Source organism: Balaenoptera borealis (genome assembly GCF_965194805.1).
Source record: "Balaenoptera borealis genome assembly, chromosome: 12".
NCBI classification, from domain to species: domain Eukaryota; kingdom Metazoa; phylum Chordata; class Mammalia; order Artiodactyla; family Balaenopteridae; genus Balaenoptera; species Balaenoptera borealis.
This window is the reverse complement of record NC_138869.1, coordinates 79,605,992-79,630,270: the sequence shown is the minus strand read 5'-3', so window position 1 is coordinate 79,630,270 and position 24,279 is coordinate 79,605,992. Positions and strand designations below refer to the sequence as shown.

Below are 24,279 nucleotides of genomic sequence, written 5' to 3'. Positions count from 1 at the left end.
TAAGCAAACTTTTTTTTTTTTTTTTTACTGAAGGATAGTTGATTTACAATATTATATTAGTTTCAGGAGTACAGTGTAATGATTCAATGTTTTTATAGATTATGCTCCATTAAAAGTTATTACAAAATAATGGCTATAACTCCCTGTGCTCTTCAACATATCCTTGTTACTTATCTATTTTATACATGGTAGTTTGTATCTCTTAATCCTCTACCCCCTCTTGCCCCTCTGCCTTCCCTCTCCTCACTGAAAACCACTAGTTTGTTCTCTGTATCTGAGTTGGTTTCTGTTTTGCTGTATGTATTTATTTTATCTTTTAGATTCCACATATAAGTGATATCAAATAGTATTTGTCTTTCTCTGCCTGACTTATTTATTTCACTAAGCATAATATTCCCTAGAGTAATATTCCATTGCATGTGTGTGTGTGTGTGTGTGTGTGTGTGTGTGTGTGTGTGTGTGTGTGTATCACATCTTCTTTATCCATTCATCTGTTGATGGGCACTTGGGTTGCTTCCATACCTTGGCTACTGTAAATAACACTGCTATGAACATTGGGGTGCATGTATCTTTTCAAATTAGTGTTTTTATTTTTTCCGGATAAATACCCAAGAATGGAATTGCTGGAACATATGGTAGTCCTATTTTTAATTTTTTGAGGAACCGCTCGCTATACTGTTTTCCATAGTGGCTGCACCAATTTACATTCCCACCAATAGTGTACAAAGGTTCCCTTTTCTCCACATCCTCACCAATATTTTTTATTTGTAAGACTTTTTGATGATTGCCATTCTGACCAGTGTGAGGCAAACTTTCTTTTATTGAAATAGAGCACCTCTTAAAACAAAACTATGGAAGTACTCTGCCTCTTCCCACCTCCCTCTTCCTCTCCCTCCCCTTATCCCTCCTCCATCTTACCAAAGACCGCTTCTGTTTTCCTACTTTGATGAGGATCAGGACTGAGGATAGGGGTGGGTGAGGAAGAAGACCCCCGATCGCTCACATGGATAATCTTTTCCTAACATGCACATATTCCAGACCTACTGAGGCAGGGAGGTCCATGTGTAGCCCTGATGTCTTTTCTGTGCCCTCCCAACCTCATTCCTGAACATCACAGGCAATACGGCGGTCGTGCTTTCGCACTCGGTGGACCTCCATTGGAGTCCTGTCTCCACCACTTGTTTGTGGTGACCTGGAGCAATTTACTTCCCCCTCTGCACCTCTTTTTATTTAATGGTAATTATTTGACAACTTGCAAGCTCATTATGAAGATACAATAAGTAATATACATAAAGCACTTAGCCCAGTGCCTGGCACATAAGAACTATCAAATCCGTAGTGGGTTCTATGATCATTCTGCTCTGAGCAGTATTGTTTAGCAAGGCATCCTCAGAGAGATTTCTTGTTTCCTCTGCCAGTACATGAATTACAGAGTCTACCAGGCAGTAAGAACAAGGTGCGTGTCCTTTGAGGTGTTGGTTGTTATTTACATGGACTTGTTCTCGGAACTGCCAGTGAAATATTTGGGTTGGTCTAGGCTTTGCTTTATACCTTCTGCCACCCAAGCTTAGAGGGCGTTTTTTGACAGAAACAGCTGCTGCACAAAGGAAAGGGACAGAGTTGCTCTTCAGTGATTCATCCTGCCCTCAAGTCTACCTACTGCATTTTTCTCTGAGGTTTCCCAAAATTAAATATGAGCTCGTGGAATCACTACGGAATCAGAGAGAAAAAATTTGCAGAAGACTTCCCTCTCTGCAAATACTTCTTCCTCCCGGGATTTTTAAAAAGAATCCTAAATCCCTCTTTCTCCTTCTGCTTAGAAAATCAGTTCTTTCTCCACTCTCAGACTGATCTGATGAATAGTCCTAACAAATAGCTGGGATTTTATTTATTTACTTACTTATTTACTTATTTATTTATATTTTTGGCCACACTGCATGGCTGCAGGATCTCAGTTCCCCGACCCGGGATTGAACCCAGACCACGGCAGTGAAAGTGCCAAATCCTCACCACTAGACCACCAGGAAACTCCCAGCTGTGATTTTTAAAGTTTCAATAAGTCCCTCTGCCCTGGGTCATCTCCTCTTTTATTTTGTAGCTGTCAATCAAGCTCCAACTTGAAGAGAGGTATTTCTCTTGCTTTAGGATGATGATTAAAACTCAGGATGTGAGTTTGAATCTAGCCTCCACCTTTTATTAGCTGTGTGACTTTGAGCAGCTTTCCTAACCTCTCTGTGTCCCAGCATCCTCAACGGTAAAATCGGATTGTTGCAAACATCAAATGAGATGATAGTAAATGCTTAGTGTGTGTTACCTACTTATTGTCACCTGATTTTCAAACCATATCTTAGTCTCCTACTGAAATGTAAGTGTCCATGGTAAGCTCTTAGCTCAGTGTTTCTCAATGTGACATTTTGGAACTGACAATGCAGTACATTTAGCATCTTTGGGCCTCACCTACTAAATGCCAGTATCCACACCCTACCCAGTCCCTATGACAACCAAAAAAAAAAAAAAAAAAAAAAAATCCACATCACATTTCCAGACACCATTGGGAATGTAGCACCTTTGATTGAGAAGCACACTAATTACGCTATGGTGGTATTTATCAGGTGGTTCTCAAATATGGCAAAGAGTCATCAGAGACACAGAGGCCAGGAGTGCCTAGTAAGGTGTCAGGTACCCGTGTGGGAGCAGAAACAAGAGGGGCAAGAGGGGGAACAGTACAGAGACGTGTTCCCTGTCCCCTTCCCAGGCACAGACACACATTTTCTTTCCTTCCCTTTGGAAAACTAGGGGAAGACAAGATTGCCAGTAAATAACTTAAAAATATCGTTAAATAACATATCTGTGGGACGGAGGGGTGCAGCTTTGGGAAACTTTATGATGTTTTTCACTATAACTCAGTTCCTTCTACTGAGGAACCCATTGGGCCCCAAACCAAAACAGCATCTGCCCTGCCAGGATTGAGAGAGGGTTAAAAGACAGTAAGCTCAAATACTGGCTGGTGCCTGGGGCGGAGGAAAGGAGGTACAAGTCACCCCTCACCCCTTCCCGGCTCCCCACCTCTCCCCTGTCTGAGAGCTGGACCAGGGCCAGGTGCCTCCGTCTCCACAGTTGACCAGAGAATGGTAATCCAGGGCTTGTGGGCCCTCCCCTCCCTGCCAAATGCTATCAAGTCCTAACCCTAACACTTGAAAAACAAGGCAGTCCAAATGTGAACCCTTTCAAACACACTTCAGATCATTCCGAGCCCTTCCCTCAGTCTCTGTGTTCAATCTCCCAACAGGCAGCATGTTCAGTAAAAATAACCCACATGGAAATTCCATTTTACTTATTCCATAAATCAGGACTGATGCCCGCTACTTCCTCTTGGAAAAAAAAAATCACATTTACAATTTTAAAAATTGGGGGTAGGGGTTTGCAGTGTCAACTCAACATGACCAAGCCTGAAATGATTTTACTACTGGCATTTTCAGTTTTCTTCTTAATCAAATGTAAAGGGCTGTTAATCCAAGCTGAAGTGTAGCACTCAGCACACAACACAGCATGGCCTGGCATTCAAGGGTCGAGTTAGAGATGCTCTTGGCACTTGCCTTGATAAGCCATCATCCATTCTTAAAATTCAGGATAGATTAATAACTGACACCTGCTTTTTTCCTGTTTGGTTCAGAACTTGCTGAGGGTTAGATAAGAAATAAGGTAGATGAGATTAATAATGCCAGCTTTGTTTCCGATGAAAAGCTAACTCTGAGAAGGTGGCCAAGATGAGTGACAGCCAGGGCTCCCTAATAGTCAAATCCAGGGAATTCCCTGGCGGTCCAGTGGTTAGGGCTCTGCGCTTTCATTGCTGTGGGCCCGGGTTCAATCCCTGGTCAGAGAACTAAGATCCCACAAGCCTCGCGGTGCAGACAAAAAACAAAACAAAAACAAAAAAAAAACTAGCCAAAGGGATTCTATTAAAAAAAAAAAAAATAGTGAAACCCAGAGCCATGCAGTTTTACCCAGCCTGTCCCAGAGATGGAAACAGTCAGACTGCCCCACAGTGCAGGGTTTTTTTCTGCTGGGCTTAGCACGTGGCCGAGAGCACGGCAGAGCACAAGCCCTTTTCAGGCAGGGCTGGATCAAGAGAGAGGTGGCAAAAGGGTGAGCTGGCATTGCCAGTTCCTTTCCCCAAAGGTACCCGTTAGATGTCACTCCTCTTCCACTGGGGAGGAGTAAAAGAGGGGCCAGAGAGAGGGGTCCCAGTGATGGGCTAATGGAACTCCCTCCCCTTGGAAGGAATCACTGGAACTGGTGAAGTATCCATTCTAACATAGCAGGTGAGCAGGGAAGAAAAGAGGAAAAAACACAAAAGGCAATGAATTTCAACTCACCTGTAGGGGGTTAGCTTGCTTTTGAACAAAGAACTTACATGACCTGTGCCCCACTTATCGATTGCTACATAACAAACTACGCCAAAATGTAGGGCTTGAGCAGCAACAATCATTTATTTTGCTCATGAATTTGCTATTGGATCAGGGCCCAGGGGGGCCGCTCATCTCTGCTGCATGCAGCGTTGCTGGGACCACTCACCTGGGGACGGGCCAATCAGCTTTCAAGATGGTTCACTCACTTGGCTGGCGAGTTGGCATGGCTGTTGGCTGGTGGCCCAGATAGGCTGTGGTTTCTCTCCGTGGGAGCCACTTGGTGCGCTGCTTGGGCTTCCTCATAATATGGAGGCGGGGTTCCAAGCATGAGCACCCTGGCAGAGCCACGTGGTAGTGCCTGGCATTTTTGTGACCTAACTCAGAAGTCACACTGGTTGCTTCTGCCATACTGTATTAGTCAAGGCATCCTAGAGGCCTGCCCAGATTTTAGGGGAAAGGGCAAAGAGGGAGCAGTCCTCAGTACAGGAGTGGCAAGGTTCTAGAAGAGTAATGTCGGGCAGGAAATATTATGACCATCTTTGCAAAACACAGTCGATCTACTACAACACGTAACTTTCCTGTTGAGAAGTCACCTTGAATGTGAGAGGTAGTAAAGGTAAAGCAACAAGAAGTCATGGAGGATCTATTTCCAGAGTCCAAAGTTACCATAAGAGGTGCAAATTATCTCAGTCTATAATTTATAGTCCTTTTATTTTTTATAATTTACTAAGTGTTGTCTTCTAAAAAGGTTCATTGTCAAGGACATCTTACCTAGAATGACTAGCAATGGGCCAAAACAAAAAGGGGCAGGATGCAGAAAGAATAAATGCCCAACTTTAGCTACAGACTGTTCACAAAAACATGAGTTGCCGTGAAAGAATATTAAAAGTTAAAACCAGGACTTTCAGCAGACTCTCTTGTAGAATCTGAAAGCAGTAGAATCGTGAGAGGCAGGGCTGGAGAGGGATTATGAGCGCATCCTTTGAGGTCAGGTGGACCTGACTTTGAATCGTGGCTCTGCCATTCCCTACCTGTGTGATCTCAATGTCCTCCTGTATCATCGAGACCTTATGAAACCCACATTACAGAGCTGTTGCCGTAATTAAATATCCGATTTATGTGACGTACTTAGAGCTGTGTCTGGCATTTACTAAGGGCTCAGTAAATAGCTGCTGTTGTGTTTCAGATAGATGGCAAGTGTCTGTGACACCTCTTATGTCCTGGCACTGAGAGCTCACAGAAAATAGGACAAATACCTGCCCTTCAATGGTTTTTAGCTTAGTGGAAAAGCTAAAACTTACACACGTCTTTTGAACTGTGCCCAAGCCCATGACAGTTCCAAAGACCTGGATGAGAATTTAACGTGTGACCCACGTGCCAGAGGAGTTTACACTTGCTTGGCTGGGAATTTGTTTCATGGAAGGAGGTAGAAAACCCTAACCAGTGCCTTTTCTGAGGGCCTCTGGTCCTGGCCTCTTTTCTGAGGCCCGGGGAGAGGACCGTTTGAATACGGACTCGAGGAGTTGCAAGTGTGAAGGGTGAGCCTTGGCTTGTCCTTGAAAAGACAGACTGGTCTGCTTAGCCATCCCATGGGCTCCTCGTCGCCTCCTGAGCCCACTGGGTCCCCAGGGGGTGATGGCACTGACGTCAGCCTTCATGGTAGAGGAATTAGCTGAAGCCCAAAGGGAAAGTGAGGCCAAAACCAGAAAAGTTCAATCCAGCAAGACCAAAGCTATGTCTTTTGATTCTGTGGGCTCTCAGCAGCTGTTGGGCTTTGCCGGATTTTGATAGTAAGAAAGTTTCCAAAAATAGAACAGTGAAATGTCAACATTAATGGGGTCACAGCAGTAAAACAGCTCTACTACCAAGTAGTCTGACTTTGTTAACTCAATGTGAAAGTTGCCCTGCAGAGGGTGGTCCACATCCCAAGCGTGCCCCCAGCACACCTAGTCCAAGAGGAAAGCGTCTCCTTTCGAATCGATAAACACACTGCAACTAGAGGTGTCTTTAAGAGAATGTTCTTTATCCAAGCCAGGGCAGAGAAAGGGTTTCATCAAACAGCTAGCTTCATTATGCATATTTCACTACTATTTTTTTTTAAACGCTAGCTTCTTTCCAACAGATGAAGGAAGGGCAACATCTGGTCAGTCCCCTGGCTGGGGTCCCTGCTGTCACCACCTCACCCCCCAGGTCCCTGGGTCTCCATCTGCCATGGCAGATTCTTTTCTGTCATCCCCCCATCAGAAGATGAGAGACTGCTACTGGCCTCATCCCTGCATCACACCCAACAGGGCAACGGAGGGGACCACGGCGGCCACTAGCGTCTCTGCAAAAGGCACTGCTTCTCCAAACAGGAGGCCGTCGAAGAAATCCTGTGCAAAAAAAGAAGAACCACCTCATCTGATTGCTCAGAAATTATTTCTTTCTCTGTTTCTTGTCTGAAGGTGTCTCTCATTCAGACTTGCAAAGCGTTCCGGGAGGGAAGAGAAAATTCTAGAAACCCTGGGTACGATGAACTCCATCACTGTCCACAGGATATGCTGTTCTCCCGGAAACAAAGATGAGAAGGCCAAAGACGAAGAGTGCTGGCGGCTGGGAGGGGCTGCAGAGCTGATCTGGGATGCCTTGCTTCTTCTCCCTTATGCATCTTCAACATCCCTCCCTCTGCTACCCTCTCCCCGCACTATTATCATTTTCCAACGAAAAATTATGATGCGGACTGGAGGAAGGGAGGGGGCAAGTTATTTGCACACCAGCATCCTCACAGGACCACTGCCCCCGGCCTGTCACGCAAAACCGTGTAACAGTGCCCGCCCAGACACTGAAACACGGAGAAGCCTCTAGGGGTGCTGAGCACCAAAGGAGATGCCACTACATCTGAAGTTGCAGAGTTGCATCCTCATGCTGGTAAACTCTCTTTGCAACAAGCACCCCCAGTAAGCTGTCAGGTGTTTGAAAACCGCTGCTCAAAGAAGCCACCACCCAAGGTCTGCCCACCTGTTGCCCAGAGCCTCTCATGGAACTCTCAGGTGAAGCCGGCTGCACACAGCTTCCTCTCCTTAGCAACGTCTGCAGTGGTTCTTCTCCCTTGGGCTTTTGATAAAAATGACAAATTGCTCTAAGGAGAACGGAACAAACACAATTAAATGAGCTGTGAGTAGCGTCAATGTGTACATCCCAACTACAAGGGCACGTAGGATAATAAGTTCAGTGTTGATTACAGGGAAGTTAGGTTCGGGCAGACTATCCATCCCTGCTAGCCAGCAGGGAAGAAAAGCCTGGCATGAGTTCTGCTCCGTGTCCCCTGTTTTTGTCACTCTCCTCTCCTGAATCCACACCAGCCCCGTCAGCTCTCTGTATCAAAAAAGTCAACCTTATTCACATAACTCTCTCTACCTACAATTTCACCCAATCTCGACTTTAAGTTATAGAGTCTTTATGACCGTATTTCTGTGGCTCTAGCTAGTTCTCGCCCTCTTTGTTGCTGCCAAGATCCAGGGAAGTGCTGGAGGTGTAATGCTCCATTTTTGTGAAATATCCGGTGCCCTCATCCAGGATGTTGGTTCGGGGCGGGGTGGAGGTCCAATAAAGACTTCTCTGACTCTTAACAGAGAGAGAACTCTCTTAGCAAGATATGGCTGTATCCGTTTGCTAGGGCTGCCGTAACAGAGGACCACAAACTGAGTGGCTTACACAACAGCAGTGTATTGCTTCACGTTCTGGAGGTTCGAAGTCCAAGATCAAGGTGTTGGATCAACACAGGGCCACGCTCCTTCTGAAGGTGCTGAGGGAGGATCTGGTCCAGGCTTCTCTTGTAGCTTCTGGTCGTTCCTTGGATTGTGGCAACATAAGTTCAGTCTCTTCACATGGAGTTCTCCCTGGATGAGGGCCCATGTCCCAATTTCCCCTTTTTATAAGGAAACCAGTCATTTTGAAATAGGGCCCACCCTAATGACCTCATTTTAACTTATCATCTGTGAAGACCCTATTTCCAAATAAGGTCATGGTCATAGGTACCGGGGGTTAGGACTTCACCATCGTTGGTGGGGACAGGGGCGGGGGTGGGGAACACGATTCAACCCATAGCAACAGATGACTCTGAATATTTACATCCTCCTCAGCGTCACTTAGGAGAGATTCGATGCTTATTGCATTATCAGTGCTTCTCAGTCCCTAATGTCAGCACAAAATTTAAAACTGTGCCTTGCAAGCATTTGCTGTTTTCACCATGGACACTTACCAAGGTGCACACAGGAGCACATAAATGCTACCCCAGGTCCTGGCCCCGGCCCTCCGGAAGGGGCACTGTCCACTGCAGACTGAGGATACAGGCAAGATGCCTGGACTGAGTGGTGTCTGGCTTTGATCCTGGAGGGAGGGCAGGACTTCGGGAACTAGGTGAGACTATAGCAAATAAAAGTAGCTGGTTTGGTGAGTATACAAATGTGGCTGTCATGATTGGTGAGAGATTGTGCAGAGTCTTTTGTCCTAGTCTAAGACATGAGGACTTGATCTAGTGAGACCTGGAGAGCCACTGACCAGGAGGGTGTCTGGGAGACATTGCTTTTAGGTGTTTCCCATTCCTGAAGGATGGGCAAGGAAAGATAGGATGTTGGAAGAAGATTCAGTGTGTCAGCAGTTAACCTGAGAAGTTACAAGCATGCAGATTGAGAATGCCCCTTGCACCCTCCCACCTCCTGGACGCCTTCTACTTGTCTTTTAGACCCAGGTCAGCTGTCACCTCCACTGGGAAGCCTTTCAGAGTTACTTGCTCCTTGCAATTTGGTACCACTGTCCTTGACATATATTGCCACCCCAGCGCTTACCATAGTATTTTGTGGTACCTTCTGTTTCCATGTGCCGTCACTGGGCTGTGCTCTTGTGGAAGACACAAAGATTTTTGAATGTGCCTTGTATCCTTTATGATTAGCAATGGGCCAGAGCATGGGAGATGCTCAGTAGATACACCCTGAAGTGAAACAGAGACAGACGGGAAGCCTGCTGGCTAATAGTGAATTGACTACAAGAAGAGACAGTCAAGAATAGACTACGAGGCTCTTGGAACTGGAGGGAACTTGACCGCCATCAAATCCTGTTACCATGTAACCGCTACAAATCCCAGACGAGCGGCGATTCCACCTTATTCCATCCTGGGGCAGCTCTTGCCATAAGAAATGTACAGCAGGAGGAGAACTTGGAGAACTTCTCCAAAAGATGAAGGAGTGAGGTGATGGGCTCAAGATTACTCAGCCGTTAATAGCAATGCTGGGAAAGAGAAGAGAAATTGGTAACTTACTGCCAGGCCCACTGAGTCATCACCCCAATCCTTTGGACTGTAGTTTACCATTTTGAAGTTTACAGCTGCGGTTGCTGAGGCTAAGAGAGGTGAAGGGGCCTGTTCAGGGCTGTACAGGTGACAGGCGGTAGAGCTGAGACGCAAAGACGGATCAATCTCATTTCACTTTCCAACACCACCCCTGGAGAAGACTCAGCATCTCCTGAGACACGTAAAATGCGCCCTCACTTCCTAAACACACTTCACCAAATCATTTGTGTAGAAATCCCTCCTGCTTTCTTACCCCCATTTCTCTTGCTTTTCAGGAGAGAAGTATGAGCTCCACGCAGGGACTGAGTCCACCCCAAGTGTTGTCGTGCACGTGTGTGACAGTGACATCGAGGAAGAAGAGGATCCAAAGACGTCCCCAAAGCCAAAAATCATCCAGACCCGGCGTCCCGGCCCGCCGCCCTCCGTGTCCAACTAAGCTCACTGCTCCACCTCGAAGAGAATATCTGTCTCCTCTTTATCATGCTTTTTCCCCCCTTGTTGTTTGTTTGTCAAAAAAAAAAAAATAATTGCCTTTAAATCCCTGGGTGTTTGGTTGTTTGAGATTCCTTCCTTGTAATCAAGCCTCTCGGACAAAAGGGCTAGGAAAAGGTGATATGTTTCCTGATCATATCATACCCATCAAGTATAATACATTATTTAGAAGATTCTAGGAAAAAAAAGTAGTATTTTCTTATTAAACAAGCAGCACAGCCTAACCTTCATGCTCTCATGTTGATCCAAGCCGGAGACATCAGTGACAAATAGCACCTGTGTTGTTTGTGAGCCGTTTCAGTCCCAGTCCTGACGTGTGTGCGTTGTTCTTTCCTGGCCACTTAAGTAGGACCATAAGTAAACTTGACTTTGACTGCATGAGATATTCCTATCTGGTCTCCTCAGTCCTCTGCATCCCGACATTCCCAGGACATGCATGATCACCAGCATTTATTTTCATGATTTGACGATATACTATAAGTCACAGATTGTCAGCATCCAGTCATGTCCTATCTAGATTAGCAAAATTATCAGCATCCTCCAGCTTAACAAGTCTGGGTGTAGTCACTCTTTTGAGTCAAAGACTTCATAGGTCTGTTAAAATTCCTGGAGGAAAAACTGAGCTTGGCCCCAAAGACATCCCTCAGTAGATTTTGAACACGATTTCATTGTTAGAAGTTTCCCAGCCTCATTGGGGAGGCTTGTCCAGGATGATAGAGACCGATTTCAGACAAATCTATTTATCACAAAAGTTTCATGGTGTCTGAATGATTGTTTTTTTCTCTTTGTATATTTGTACAAATGTTTCAGCTGTGCTTTTAAAAATCTGGATGTTTTTTATTTAGGGATTGTTCAGCCATTAGCTGCTTTAAAACATGTGCATTGCTTATGAATGCATTCATATACTAATACAGGTAATCTGATAATATTACACTCTATTATGGATAATGCTGAATTTTGAAAGGGCACAAAACTTCTCATGCCAATATATAAATGATTAGCCAGCATCTTTGCGATGAAGACCAGTTGTTTTTAAATAAAGCGAAGAAGCAAGTGTCGGTTGCAGACAATTGGAATGCAGCTAAATCAATGTAGCAGCCACTGAGCATATTCAAAGGGAAAGACTGATAGATAAATGTATGCAAGTCCTACTTGTGCAATGCCATATTGCTCAAAAACGTATTTGTTTTTGTTACATGTGATTTTTCTATTTCTCTAGCCCAAAGTGCATTATAGAAGATACACCTATAGAACCATTACCTTCTGCTGTATGTGCCAGGCCTCATCTACTCCTGTACATTCATGAATTACTTTAGATGCAAATGCCAATTACAATGGAGTGGGGAAATACTTTCATTACCCAAGCCTCAGAAAAACACACAAGAACAATAACACAGCCACCTGATGGAAGGATTGTTGTGGTTTTTGATTAAGGTGTAAGTTTCATCAGAAACTTAAAACATTAGACTGATTACTCAGAAACAAAAGTCCGTTCTACTGTGAATATAGCAATATAGTACTGGCTACAGTACAGGTGAAACTGAGGACAGACAGCATTGCTTGTAAAATCCTGAGTTTCCATAAGAAAAATGAAGGCTCCTTTGAAAAATAAAATCTGAGGAGTATATAACAAGCAAATGCTTTGACTTTCCTTTGCTGTGAAGGTTTTTGGTTTTTCATGGACAAATGAAAAGGTTAGATTTAATAGTGGAGAATTCTGCCCTCTAGTGGAAGAAGGTGAGAACTACAGTCCATTTTGTGCTGATTCTCTTCTCAAGCGTCAGAATTTTCAGAAGGCGGGCTCTAGAGAAATCTGGGTGAGAGAAACTATTTGGAAATGACTTTTCAATGTTTTAAAACAGATCCATCAGACATTTCCAACAAAATTTAGTAAAAGTTGAAATGACCATTGTGTGTCATCAAAAAAAACCTCAGTGGTGTGTATGACCCAAGTGGTTAGTCTTGGTGACATTTATTGCAAAGTGTCAATGTTAATCTGTCTCAGATCAAGTAGTTCTCTCATGAGGTTGGGTTTGGGGAGGTGGGGAGAAGCACATGTCCCAGGAGAGGGAGAAGAAATGGGGGACTCCTTGAAGGGTTTCGGTGGCACCCTCCGAGCACCATGAAAGTCACAGTTGCCTCAGCATCTCCGTGAGCCACAGGATGCAAACCTCTTCAGCACTATTTTAAGTTTGAAAAGTTTAAATATGGAGGAGGAGGGGGAGGTTGCCACCAACTGAATCATTTGTGCACGTGTATAGCTCAAAGAGCTTAGATTTCAAATATACCTGGTGAATGACTCTGTCCATGTAGTGTAATTTCTGTGTTTTCCGCCTGAGTTGAATATTTCTGAGTGGTGATTGTGGAGGAGGGCGATTCGACCTATAGTCTTTCTAGATGTTACCAAGAGATGAAATGAACTCATCTGAGCTCTTCCTGAAATGGGGTTGGGGGGAGCTGGTCGGCAGCATCTCATGAAGGAAGAGGAATTCAAGGCTTGGAGGGGTGGGAGGGGCTCTGATAAGGGGTCTGGGAGATCCCCCTGTTTATTGTCACACTTCAGCCAGCTTGGTCCTAAAAGCCATTCCAAGTGTACACGGACACTTTTAATATAACCCCCACTCTATTCTTTGAAACACTGTAATAGACCTGAAGCAGGCAAAATTTTACTACATGGAACACAGAAAGCACTATCATAAAATAAAAGATGGGTACATTGTCCTTCATTAAAATTAAGAGTATCTGTTCATCAAATTACACCCTTAGGAGAGTCAAAAGGAAAGCCTCAGAGTGGGAGAAGATAAATATCTTAATTACATAGAGTTGTTAAATAACTCACATCCAAAATGTAAAAAGAACTTCTGCAAATTAATACGAAAAAGACAATTCGTTTTGTAAGAACGGTCAAAACACTTAAGCAGGTACTTCAAATATACAGGCAATTCACACTTACACATGCACACTTGAAATACCCCTATGACCCATAACTGTTAAAATGTGTTCAACATCAATTCTCATCAGAGAAAGGCAAATCAAAGCCTCAAATAGGTACACTATACACAATTCAAAATGGCCAAAATAAAGTATGGAGAAATAAAAAGTGTTAATGGTGTCAGTCATGGCAGAGTATAAACTGGTACTACCATGTTGGAATACTGTTTGGTAATATCTACCAAGGCTAAACAGAGACTGATCTGGGAGGGATTCCACTCCAGGACAGACACCCAGCAGATCTGAGTTCTCACATCAACCAAAGTACTTGTGCAATAGTGTTCCCAGTAGCAGGGCTTATAATAGCCATTAACTGGATACAACCCAAATGCCCTTCAATTGTTGAGTGGATAAATAAACTGTGGTATATTATAAAGTGATTAAAAAACACAAATTACAGAGATATACCACAACATGGTTGGGTCTCAAAATCTTACTTTCGAGCAAAAAAAGACGTGAAAGTGTCCATGATGTAAGACTCCATTTATGATGTTAAGAAACAGTCAGAACTGACCTATATGGATAGAAATTATAATAGTGTCTACCTTTTGGAGGATATTGACTGAGAAGGGGCACACAGGAGCCTTCTGGGGGCTATAAACATTCTACATCTCTCTACATCTCCATCTAGACCTCTGCACACGTGTGCATATGCAAAATTCACTCAAAATGCATGCAATATATATGTAAGTTACACCTCAGCTGAAACAAAACCACCGTGAAAACGGGAAGGAACCATTAGTTGTAAAAAAGGTTTGGAATGTTCTCACCCTAACAGCACACCTCATGGATCTTAGGTTGGTGAGATATTTCCATATGCACAAAGCCTTCTTTTACAATCTGTAAATAAGTATTTTATAAACTAGAAAGCATAGGACTTAAGCCCTGGGTGAGGCACTGTTCATTCAGGTGGCAAATATGTACCAAGGACCTACTATGTGCCTGACCCTGGGTTCCAGTGGTGGAAAAGGTGGATATTGTCCCTGCCGGTTCAGGGAGTAGAGTCTAGTGTGGAAAAGAGACAATAAACAAAGAAGTAAGCAAACCAATAATTAGAAATTCCGGTAGGTGGGCACAGTGAGGAAAAGCCAGAACACAGTAGGAGTGTTAGCGGAAGTCCGTGTGCCGGACGCACAGTGAGTCCAAACAAACTGAGCGTTGGAGTTAGGCGCGGGGAAAGGTTTCTTGCGGGGCCCTGCAAGGAGACGGGTGGCTCGTGCCCTAAAAAGCCCCGAGCTCCCCAAAGGGTTTCGGCAAAGCAGTTTTAAAAGCCAGGTGAGGGAGGGGGAGTCCCAGGGTATGTGATCAGCTGGTGCACAATTCTCTGATTGGCTGATGGTGAGGTAACAGGGTGGTGTCACAGGGGTCAACATTATCAGTCCTTAGGCTCCAGGAGGCCTCGGGGCTGTGTGCTCACGGTCATCAAGTAATTAACATCTTCCACGTGGTGGGGCTTTTCACATCTGTAAAACAACTCAGGAAATGTGCACCAATACTGTTATCTAGGTACTTCAGAGGGGAGCTAAAGCAGAGGATACGGGGAAGGCCTGTTCCGGGAAGGCCCCATCGGGTCCTGCTCGGTTACATGAGGACAGAGAATAAAAGTAGAGGATCAGGGTCAGGGAAGGCCTCTCTGAAAAGGAAACATTGACCCTGAACAGAGAAGAAACTAGCCATCGATCGAGGTGCTGGAAGAGAGTTCCAGGCAGCAGGGGGAAGGCGGGGGACGTGGAGATGCCTTTTCATTTTGGAGGGAACTTGAGAGTGTCATCAGTATGGCAGAGGTACAGAGGATGAGGGCAAGTGTGGTCCCAGATGAGTTCGGGAAAGTGGGCAGGGCTTAGGCTCCATAGAGCTTGGGAGGCCAACCTAGGGGGCTTGGAATTCATTTTAAGCACAATGAGAAGGGTTTTCAGCAGAGGAAATGCATGACCCACTTCATCTTGTGACAGATCCTGCTTTAATAGACACTTCCTAACACAAAGCCACAGCCCTAAGTGTCCAGATACTCCAGTGTGAGGGACCTGACCCTCTACTGCCCACTTTATCCTTGAAAAAGATAGCTTTGAATAGCTGTATTCATCACTGTAGTCTTATCTACCGAACTCAGCACCAACGTCAGTACGCAGTGTCTTTTCATGATTCTAGAAAAGTTTGTTTTTGTTCTTATCCCTTCTCAAGTCGTTGACAAGGCCCTGGTGCAGGAAAGGGGAGACAGAGCAGGTGATGAAGAATAAGTCAGTGATGCAGGGAAGCCTTTATTTATCAGCTGGTACAGAGCGTCCCTTCCAGAAGCCACCATGCAGAGCGTCATGGAACACTTGGCAGGCTCTCCCCTTAAATCTGCAATCTGAGAAACCGAAAATCTCAGGCAAAAAGTTTTCCGTCAAACTCATTCATCTGCTCCTTTCCAAGAGAGTCTGGGGAAGTGTTATTGGAGTTGATTCAGGAGCTTTTTATGTCTCTAAAAGGAAACTGTATCCAAGGTTAATTGTGTGTGTGTGTGTGAGTGAACCCAAGTGCGTTTGGTAGAAGTTGGAACTAGGAAGCCCGGAATAAGCTGAAATGATTGAAATACTTTGCACAAAAAAGTATCCCTCCTTGACTCTCTTGCCTTATTTTCCATTCTCACCCAATAATTGGGTTTGAAAACTTTAGGGCTGGGCAGGATTGTGGGGCATCTTTGACTAGTTGTAATCATTAGTGAAATTATTGTTTCCCAAACGGACTTTGGATTTGCCTATGGGGTCATTTTATTCTTAAAGCAAGATTTATAGCTGTTTCTCTAATGTGGCCAACCTCAGCCCCTGATAGCCTGTTTCCCAAGCCCCAACCCCCTTTTGGGTGGAGACACTCCCCGTCCCCAGATGCCGTGGTGTTGGTGGCCCTCCACTGAGTGGCCAGGCACCGCACTCAGCTGGAAAGATACCCCCACCCAAGGTCACACCCGCACCCCAGGGACAGCCTGTGTGCAGTGACTAGCTATGTGGCGGAGGGAAAACCCCATCCTGCAGCTCTGAAAGGCCACCGCAGTTCCAGAGCTCCCTGCGGGGTTGCCTAAGGTCTCTGCATCTCAGTTCAACTCTTTTTCTCCGCCTAATTGTATTGCCTTCACTCCCCCATACGTGTGGACCTTAAAGGCTCCCTGGTAAACTTCCTATATGCACATCTCCCTCTGAGTCTGTGTCCCAGAGAAACTAACCTCACACATCCTGGACCGCCTGTTCTCCATCCTTGGAGTTCTGGGGACTGTACAAGTCTTCTCCATGTGTCCCGCTGCCTTTGCATTCCTGTGTGGATCAGTTATATTCCAGGGGTTAGTAGCTTCTCTAAAGGCAGCCCAGCGAAGCTCCATTCCTTGCTTCCTTTGTGCCGTCTGTCCGGCTGAGTTCAGGGTTGGGGGAGTAGATGTGCTGGAAACTCAGCCCAACCTCCCGTGGTGGAGAAAGGAGAGCTTCTCCCAATCACCCCTGCGGGGGCAGAAGGACAGTGAACATCTGTTTTTGTCTGTTGTGTCGACTTAAAAAAAATGCACAACATGAGAGTTGCGAGTTAAGTTTTATTTGGGGCAAAATGAGGAGTGCATCTCGGGAGATAGTATTTCAGATAGCTCTGAGAAACTGCTCCAAAGATGTAGTGGGGGGAAGGTCAATACATATGTGATCTTGGTGAAGGGGGAGTACATACAATCAAGCACATATTTTTGCAGAGGTTCTCACGAGGGTTACTGCTAGTCACGAGGAGCAGACATCACCATGAAGGAACTTAGTGCTTTTCTAGATACGAGGATATGCAAGAACTGGGCTCATAAAGTCAGCTGCTGAAAGCATCTAACTAGCTGAAGACCTGTTCTGCCAGTTTTTCTGAGAGCACCTAGTGCCTCATTCCTGATCTCCACATTCCTGATCTCCACCCTGAATTCCTTTCAGGGAGTGTTGAAGGTCAGCAGCTGCAGTGGCACCTGATTTAATCCTTGTAGAGTAGATGGCAAGTGCCAATTTGTAGCTGACAGTTGTCAGGGGTCCTTATGAAAAACACAGAGGGGCCTGTGGTAAAGAGGGCAGGACCCACCCTAATTCTGGGCTGTATGCCACCCTTGTATTTGAGAAAGGGATAGAGATCGTGTCTATGACTTTAGACAAGTTACTTGAGTCTTTGAAACTCAGTTTTCTCTCCTGTAAAATGGGTATAAAAACCCACTTTGTCATGAGGACTTAATAAGATAATACTAATAACGGTAGCAATTACCACTGGTGACTGAATTCACAGATTTTGGTGCCAGGTGACCCGGGTTTAAACAACCCCTACCCCCTGCTCTGCTGCTTAGCACACCTGTGCTCTTTGCACAGTTTCTTAACCTAAGTCCTGGCTTGCACATCTGCCAAGAGGACAGGACGTTAGCACCCATCTCCTGGAGTTAGGAGGGACTCAAGGAGAAAGTAACTCAAGAGCTGGGCACATAGGATGTCCACGGCCAGTGCTTTCTATGCATTGGGCCCCACGGGGAGCACTTGATTGACATTTATACTCTCATTTCATCTTCATGGCGGAGCTTCCGTTTCTCTCGTTTCTCATAAATAATAGGCGTCTTGTGTTGAGTGCTCACTGTATGGCAGCTGGTCTCCTAAGTTCTTTACATTTTTATTGAATTCTCTCAGTGATCCTATGAGGAAGGTACTGATGTCCCCGTTTTACATGTGAGGCAACCAAAGCCCGGAAGAGTTACACCCATGATACACGAAGGGTGTTCCGCAGGCTGCCCACGTCAGCATCAGCACCCTTCCAGGAGCTGGGCAGAGATGCAGAGTCTCAGTCCCTCCCCTGAACGGCTGAGTCAGATCTGCCTTTCAGCAAGATCCTCGTGCCCAGGATTCCTATGCCGTTCACAGTGTAAAAAACACTCGAGGTCAAGGGCCAAATCATAGCCCTAGCAGAGCTGTAACTGCAGAGCAGATGCTTTCAACTGCCTCTAGGGATATAGTGCCCACCAAAGAACGTGTTCACAGGACATAATTTCCCTTCCCCCAGTAACGATCAGTTAGACCAAGTGCCTTCTCTGTTCCCACCCACAGTTCATCCTTTCCGTTCTGTTGCCCTTGCTGTTCTGATTGAAATCCCAGCTCTGGCTGCCATGCTCCCCTCAAATCAAGCTCTGCCAGTGGCCATTCCAAAGATCTCCAGTAAAAGTGCTCCTGCATAAGCTACAGTGTGATTTCCAGAAAGGCACTCGCCCCAGGAACACAGCAGAGTTCTGAGAACCAGCCAAGCCCAGAACTCCTGGGAATGAGGTCTCAGGCAGGCCTGCCGGAGTACACTGGGCTAAGCACACAAAGAAGGTCATCTCCACTTGGGGCAGAAGCAAACCACCAGGAAAACCACTGCCTTCATTCTTTTTTTTTTTATTTATTTATTTGGTTGTGCCAGGTCTTAGTTGCGGCAGGCAGGCTCCTTAGTTGCAGCATGTGGGCTCCTTAGTTGCGGCATGCAAACTCTTAGTTGCGGCATGCATGTGGGATCTAGTTTCCTGACCAGGGATGGAACCCGGGCCCCCTGCACTGGGAGTGCAGAGTCTTATCCACTGCGCCACCAGGGAAGTCCCACACTGCCTTCATTCTTATTCTCAGACATCATGCTAGAAATGTGGGAAGCCATGTTAGGATACTGTTCCTATGCCGATGAGCCTGGCTGTAGGGTGTTGGTTTGCAACCTTCAAGTTCCCGGGACGAAATCTGAAATTGGTCCCTGTACACAGAGGACAAGAAGAGACAGAGGAAAGGAGCAGAGCATCCAGAGTGGCAGGTGGCGGGTTTAATAAGCCAGAGAGCTCATGGAGGAGGCTAGTTCCTGGGCAGCTGCGAGATGATTTGATCTCCACATCCACCTGCCAGAATCATAAAAGTCTATGTAGAGGTCTTACCTGGGTTCAGTCGTGTTTCAGTCCAGATGGTCTCAACACTTTGCTCTCTCAAGCCTGCCTCCTTGAAAATGGCTCCCACTGTGGGAAAGGTGGGCAGAACGTACATTCCATCCAAGGACGGGGAGGGGGTGAGGAACCTCAGATTGCCTGGGTCCCGGTCCCGCCCTCTCCATGACCTTTTCCAACACAGGGAAACATATTGCTTCCAAAACCCAGAACCTGATTGAACCCGTGATGACTGTCCTTTGGGCGGTGGCAGCAGAAGCCCACTTCCAGAAGGTTCAGAAGGCTTAAAACAAAGGGCAGATGAGGCACTACAAATAATAACCAGTTCTTCCCTTTACCTTCAACAAATGGATCTTATTTAAATACGCTTCACCCCATTTCAATGACTTGTTGCCATAACTCAGCAGAGGGGTGGTCTCTATTATTAGGATTAACTAAATCTTGCATTCGCTTTACAAAATTGAAGAGGAGAACCTTCAAATAAGGATAACACACAAATAAATGTTAATCTTACCACTGTTTATAAGTTAGAAGAGCGTCTTGGTTTCAACATACAATTGTGCTGGTTTAAGCACAGGACCTGGCCGCCCCCAGCTCACCCCACCTGGAGGACACTCCACCTCTCAGAGCCAACAAACACATCACCTACACTGCCAGCATATGAGAGAGCATAGATGCTGGACATTTTCTGAAATTAGAACTTGATGCTGAACTTTCTCAGCGATGAATAACCTCCTTTGCTTCTGGATAAAGCATTTCTACTTCTGGGCAAACCAAACCCTCTCCCATCCTGGTTTCTCCCGTGCTAGGAAGACCGAGCTTTCTTTTCAAGATCATCCTGAACCCCTACGCTCTTTTGGGCAAGTCTCCTGTGTCTATATTTTATATAGGCCTTAAATCTGGCTTTGTCAAACTATGATACAAGAGCCTGGCAAGTTATTCGAACTTTCTGAACTTCAGCTTCCTTATCTGTAAGTTGGGAGTAAGGTTGTGTTTATGTAAAGTGTTAACACGTACCATGCCTGGTACACCATTTGCACCCACTTTGTGTCTTCCCTACTTAGGTTGTTATTGAACCCATTTCCTCCTCTGATTAGTGGCATCTGGACTTCCTATGGGGAGCCACACCCCCTCCTACTCTAAGTCCTGGCAGTTCCGTTGACATCATATAGCACCAGGTTTCAGTACATTCCCAGGTCTGGCCAGTACCCCAGCCATAATGAATGGTTCTGGAATGGTCACATGATCCAAGCTAGGTAAATCAGAACCAATACCAGGATTTTTGCTGATGGAAAGGTGAATATTTTTCTACTTAAGTTACTAAACTGGACAATGTAAACTTGAAGGGCCAAAAGCTACCACGTGGATAGTTCTTCCCTGAGAATGAAGATAATCCAAAGGAAAGGAGAGCCGAAAGACTGCAAGAAAAGTGTGGGGGGGATTGGGAAGAGATTTTAATGTCATTATTTGAGCAGCTGGATCGAACTATACCTGACGCTAAAATCCTCCACACTTTTCAGATACAAACAACTTCCCTTTTATTTAATCCAGTATAAGCGAGATCTCTTCACTTTCAACTGACCAGCTAAATACCAAAGAAAATGTAATAGGTATAAATGTAAAGTCCTATATTTAATTGTGTAAAAGAATACACAAGTATAGGGAGAAAAAGATCAACATTAAGAAGGAAAATATAATAAACATTTGAGGGCCTTAGTTGAGCAGAGGCTCAATATGTGTCAATGTGGGAGGAGGGGCAAAATCTCCTATTTATGAGTCTTTTTGTTTAAAATGGTAGATGGAACACGTATGTTTACTGCCCAACTGATCCTCTGAAATTGCTTGGAAATTACAGCAAAAGTTAGCAGAAGAAAATATACATAATAGCTCTGAAACCCAATAAAGGGTATCATCAGTTGTCCAGAAAATGAGTCACTTGTGGAATGCAGAAAGCGGATCCACAGAGAAACCAGACCTGATGAAGCCACAATAGAAAACCTACAGGTGAAGGCGACCGTGGAGGTGGGAGCCATTCTTTCCAGTTGAGCCTAAGAGAAATCCGGAGTTCAGAGCCAGCAAATAGAGAGGAGTGGGTGGGGAGAGGAAGGAGGGCATTGGGAACAGCTGAGGCCAGTGGAGCCCCTCTGCACCACCGGCACTGGCCACAGCTGCAGAATGGCCTCACAGCCAAGTCCCCAAGACTTGTTTCCTGACCAAGTGAAAGAGATTCCTGGTGGGTCCATCAGAGCCTCAAAACCACGTTTGACCTCCAGTGAACTCATGGACGAGGAGAAAGGTGTCTAGTTTTGACATAGGATATCTTTCTGTAGCTTCCCTAACAAAGGAAGCATGAAACGTACATTGTACAAGACCTCACAGGTCTGAAAACGGCGTTATTATACCTTCACATTTGATGATAGTTTGGTTTGTTGGAATTTCTTCTGAATGGTGAAGACATCACTGCATTGCTTTTCTAGCTTCTAGAAGCCCCATGTCATTCTAATTTCTGAATCTTTTATGTAACCTGTATTTCCTCCCTGGATGCTTTTAGGACTGCTTTGTCCCAACTGTTCAGAAAATTCAGGTACTGGATTCCTCATGGGTCCTTTCAATATAGAAACTCATATTCTTCAATTATGGACATTTTTCTTGAACTAATTATTTGAAACTTCCCTCCTCTGTATCTTTTATGCACTCTCTTTTGGAAGAGCCATTACTTGGATCTTATATCATCTGAAATTATCCTCTAAATTTTTTCTTTTCTCTCTACAATTTTCTGTCTCTTTGCCTTTTTAAATTCTATTTTCTAGGGAATTTCTTCAACTTTCTCTTTAACTTTCTATTTAATTTTTTCTTTCTGTTAACATGTATTCTATTTATTTTTCATTCTCAGAATTTTTCTTTCTTATTGCCTCCTGTTCTTGTTTTATGAATACATTATCTTCTCACTCTGGAGATATTATTTTTTTGCTTATTTTTACTATTTCCTGCACTACATTCTCTTTTCTTCCTATTTCCTTTTTTCCTGTTTATTTATTTATTTATTTGAATAATTCTCTCTCCCTCTCTCTTTCTCTCTCTCTCTCTCTCTATCTTATACTTGAGCAGAAGTTCTCTACAGAGAAACATTTTGCTCCCAGGGGACACTTTTGTTGTCACAGCTGGGGACTTGTGCTATAATAGCTGATAGGTAGAGACCAGGGATGCCACCGCGGATTTTACAATGCACAGTAAGCCCCCACGAGAAAAAATTATTTGGCCCTGAATATCAAGAGTGCTGGGGTTGAGAAACTCTGTGTTAGAAGTTCTCTCCAAGATCTGTGATCCTTGGTGCTTTGCTCATATTTTGGGTGAAACAACGAACATGTGATTGGATTCCTTGTGTGGTTATAAGTGGATCTCATTAACTATGAACTTCACTGCAGGTTAATCTGGATGTCAGTTTCACTGTAGGGCTTCGAACTCTCTGTATCCCTCCCTTCTTTTTATAGACAATATAACTTTATTTTTTTAAATTTTTATTTTACATGGGACTATAGTTGGTTTACGATGTTGTGTTAGTTTCAGGTGTACAGCAAAGTGATTCAGTTATACATATACATGTATCTATTCTTTTTCAAATTCTTTTCCCATTTAGGTTATTACAGAATATTGAGCAGAATTCCCTGTGCTATACAGTAGGTCCTTGTCGGTTACCTATTTTAAATACAGTAGTGTGCATATGTGTTTCGCCCTTTTTTTGGAGTTTAGGAACAATTTAATTACACAATTATGGAGTTCGATACAACACTTAATAGCCATTTTTCCTATTAGACTTTATTTTATTTTATTTTATTTTTAATTTTAAATGAATGGGAACTTTGCCGAGTTTTGAATTAACATTGCATGTTGAAATGTAGCTGTCTTTGTTTTTCTTGATTTTAATTTTATTTATGGCTGTGTTGGGTCTTCGTTTCTGTGCGAGGGCTTTCTCCAGTTGTGGCAAGTGGGAGCCACTCTTCATCACAGTGCGCGGGCCTCTCACTATCGCGGCCTCTCCTGTTGCGGAGCACAGGCTCCAGACGCGCAGGCTCAGTAATTGTGGCTCACGGGCCCAGCTGCTCCGCGGCATGTGGGATCCTCCCAGACCAGGGCTCGAACCCGTGTCCCCTGCATTGGCAGGCAGATTCTCAACCACTGCGCCACCAGGGAAGCCCCTAGACTTTATTTTTAAGAACAGTTTAGATTTACAGAAAAGTTGTGAAATGAATACAGATGGTTTCTATAAACGCTGTTCCCAGCTTCCCCTACCACGAATCATTTACGTTAGTTAAGGTGCATTTGTTACAATTAATGAACCAATACTAATGCATTATCATTAACTAAAATTCACAACGAGGAGCCGATCTCCTGCCTAGAGGGTTGAAGTCTGGCGGCCTGCATTCTAGGAGCCCACAGAAAAGGCAGCCATTCAGTCTGCAAGCTGCCTTCGTGCAGAGGCTCACTCCCACCGCCACGTGCCCCAGTGGTACCCGGTACCCCTGATGCCTGAGGCTTTCTAGTTCCGACTCTCCAGGGAAGAGGCCTAGATGAACAAAAGTTAAATGAATAGCCCAAAGTGCCGAGCTTCGAGCTCGGGCAGTCTGTGTCTAGAGCCTACAGGACACTGCACCCCACTCCTGTTGGGGTAGTAGTAGTAATGATGGCACAGTGGCAGCAGCTAGAGCTAACCCATACCTCACAGCTGGACCTGAGGGTTGATAAAGTGCTGGCACACATGCTATATTATTTGACCTCGTTTAATGCCCACGGGACACTAGCTGATGCCACAGGTGAAATACCCAACACCGAATAGATGGCAGGGACAATAACACAAAGTGTGAAACTCTCCAGGGAGGCAGGAATGCTTCTGCATTACTATTCATTCCTGTCCTAGGACTTTCTCAGCCCCACTCTGGGTCTGTCATCAGCTCAGTGATTTCCTGTAAAGTGCACAGTCTTGGTTTGTGTCTAACATTGTTTCTGGTCCCAGAATGGTAGGCAGACCTTTCCAGGAGTGACGGGCTCAGGTAGTGACAGTTCCAATCTTTGGTTTCTTGTTCTTTCTTTCTGGAATCGGACAGTGGAAGTTGGCCCTGAGTCCCTGGATTCATAGATCC

The 24,279-nt window shown here is 44.9% G+C and overlaps 2 protein-coding genes across 3 annotated transcripts in view; one reads left to right on the top strand and one right to left on the bottom strand.

Moving 5' to 3' along the window:
* The window catches only part of RCAN2 (regulator of calcineurin 2), a 256,726-nt gene extending 244,193 nt beyond the window's left edge, over nt 1–12,533 (top strand). For both annotated transcript variants that reach the window (XM_082347666.1, XM_082347667.1), the window contains one exon: nt 10,011–12,533. In XM_082347666.1, the coding sequence (XP_082203792.1) occupies nt 10,011–10,171 (161 nt within the window). In that variant the 3' untranslated portion in view covers nt 10,172–12,533. The remainder of the gene's footprint in view (nt 1–10,010) is intronic.
* LOC309608180 (uncharacterized protein) lies at nt 382–19,319 on the bottom strand. The gene is made up of 3 exons (XM_082347672.1): nt 16,421–19,319; nt 7,407–7,502; nt 382–6,781 (listed from the first exon to the last, which is right to left on the bottom strand). The coding sequence occupies exons 1-3, from the start codon at nt 16,571–16,573 to the stop codon at nt 6,677–6,679; spliced, it is 354 nt and encodes a 117-aa protein (XP_082203798.1). The 5' UTR covers nt 16,574–19,319; the 3' UTR covers nt 382–6,676.
* Nucleotides 19,320–24,279: the final 4,960 nt, after the last annotated feature.

What these genes read in the sequence shown, in the direction of transcription:
- LOC309608180 (XM_082347672.1), bottom strand. Translation starts at nt 16,573, where the DNA reads ATGGAGCTTCGCTGGGCTGCCTTTAGAGAAGCTACTAACCCCTGGAAT. An exon ending in GGCGGTCCAGGATGTGTGAG is followed by an intron (nt 7,503 to 16,420) that starts GTTAGTTTCTCT and finishes TTTTATCAAAAG; the next exon opens with CCCAAGGGAGAAGAACCACT. An exon ending in TGAGAGGCTCTGGGCAACAG is followed by an intron (nt 6,782 to 7,406) that starts GTGGGCAGACCT and finishes TTTTTTGCACAG; the next exon opens with GATTTCTTCGACGGCCTCCT.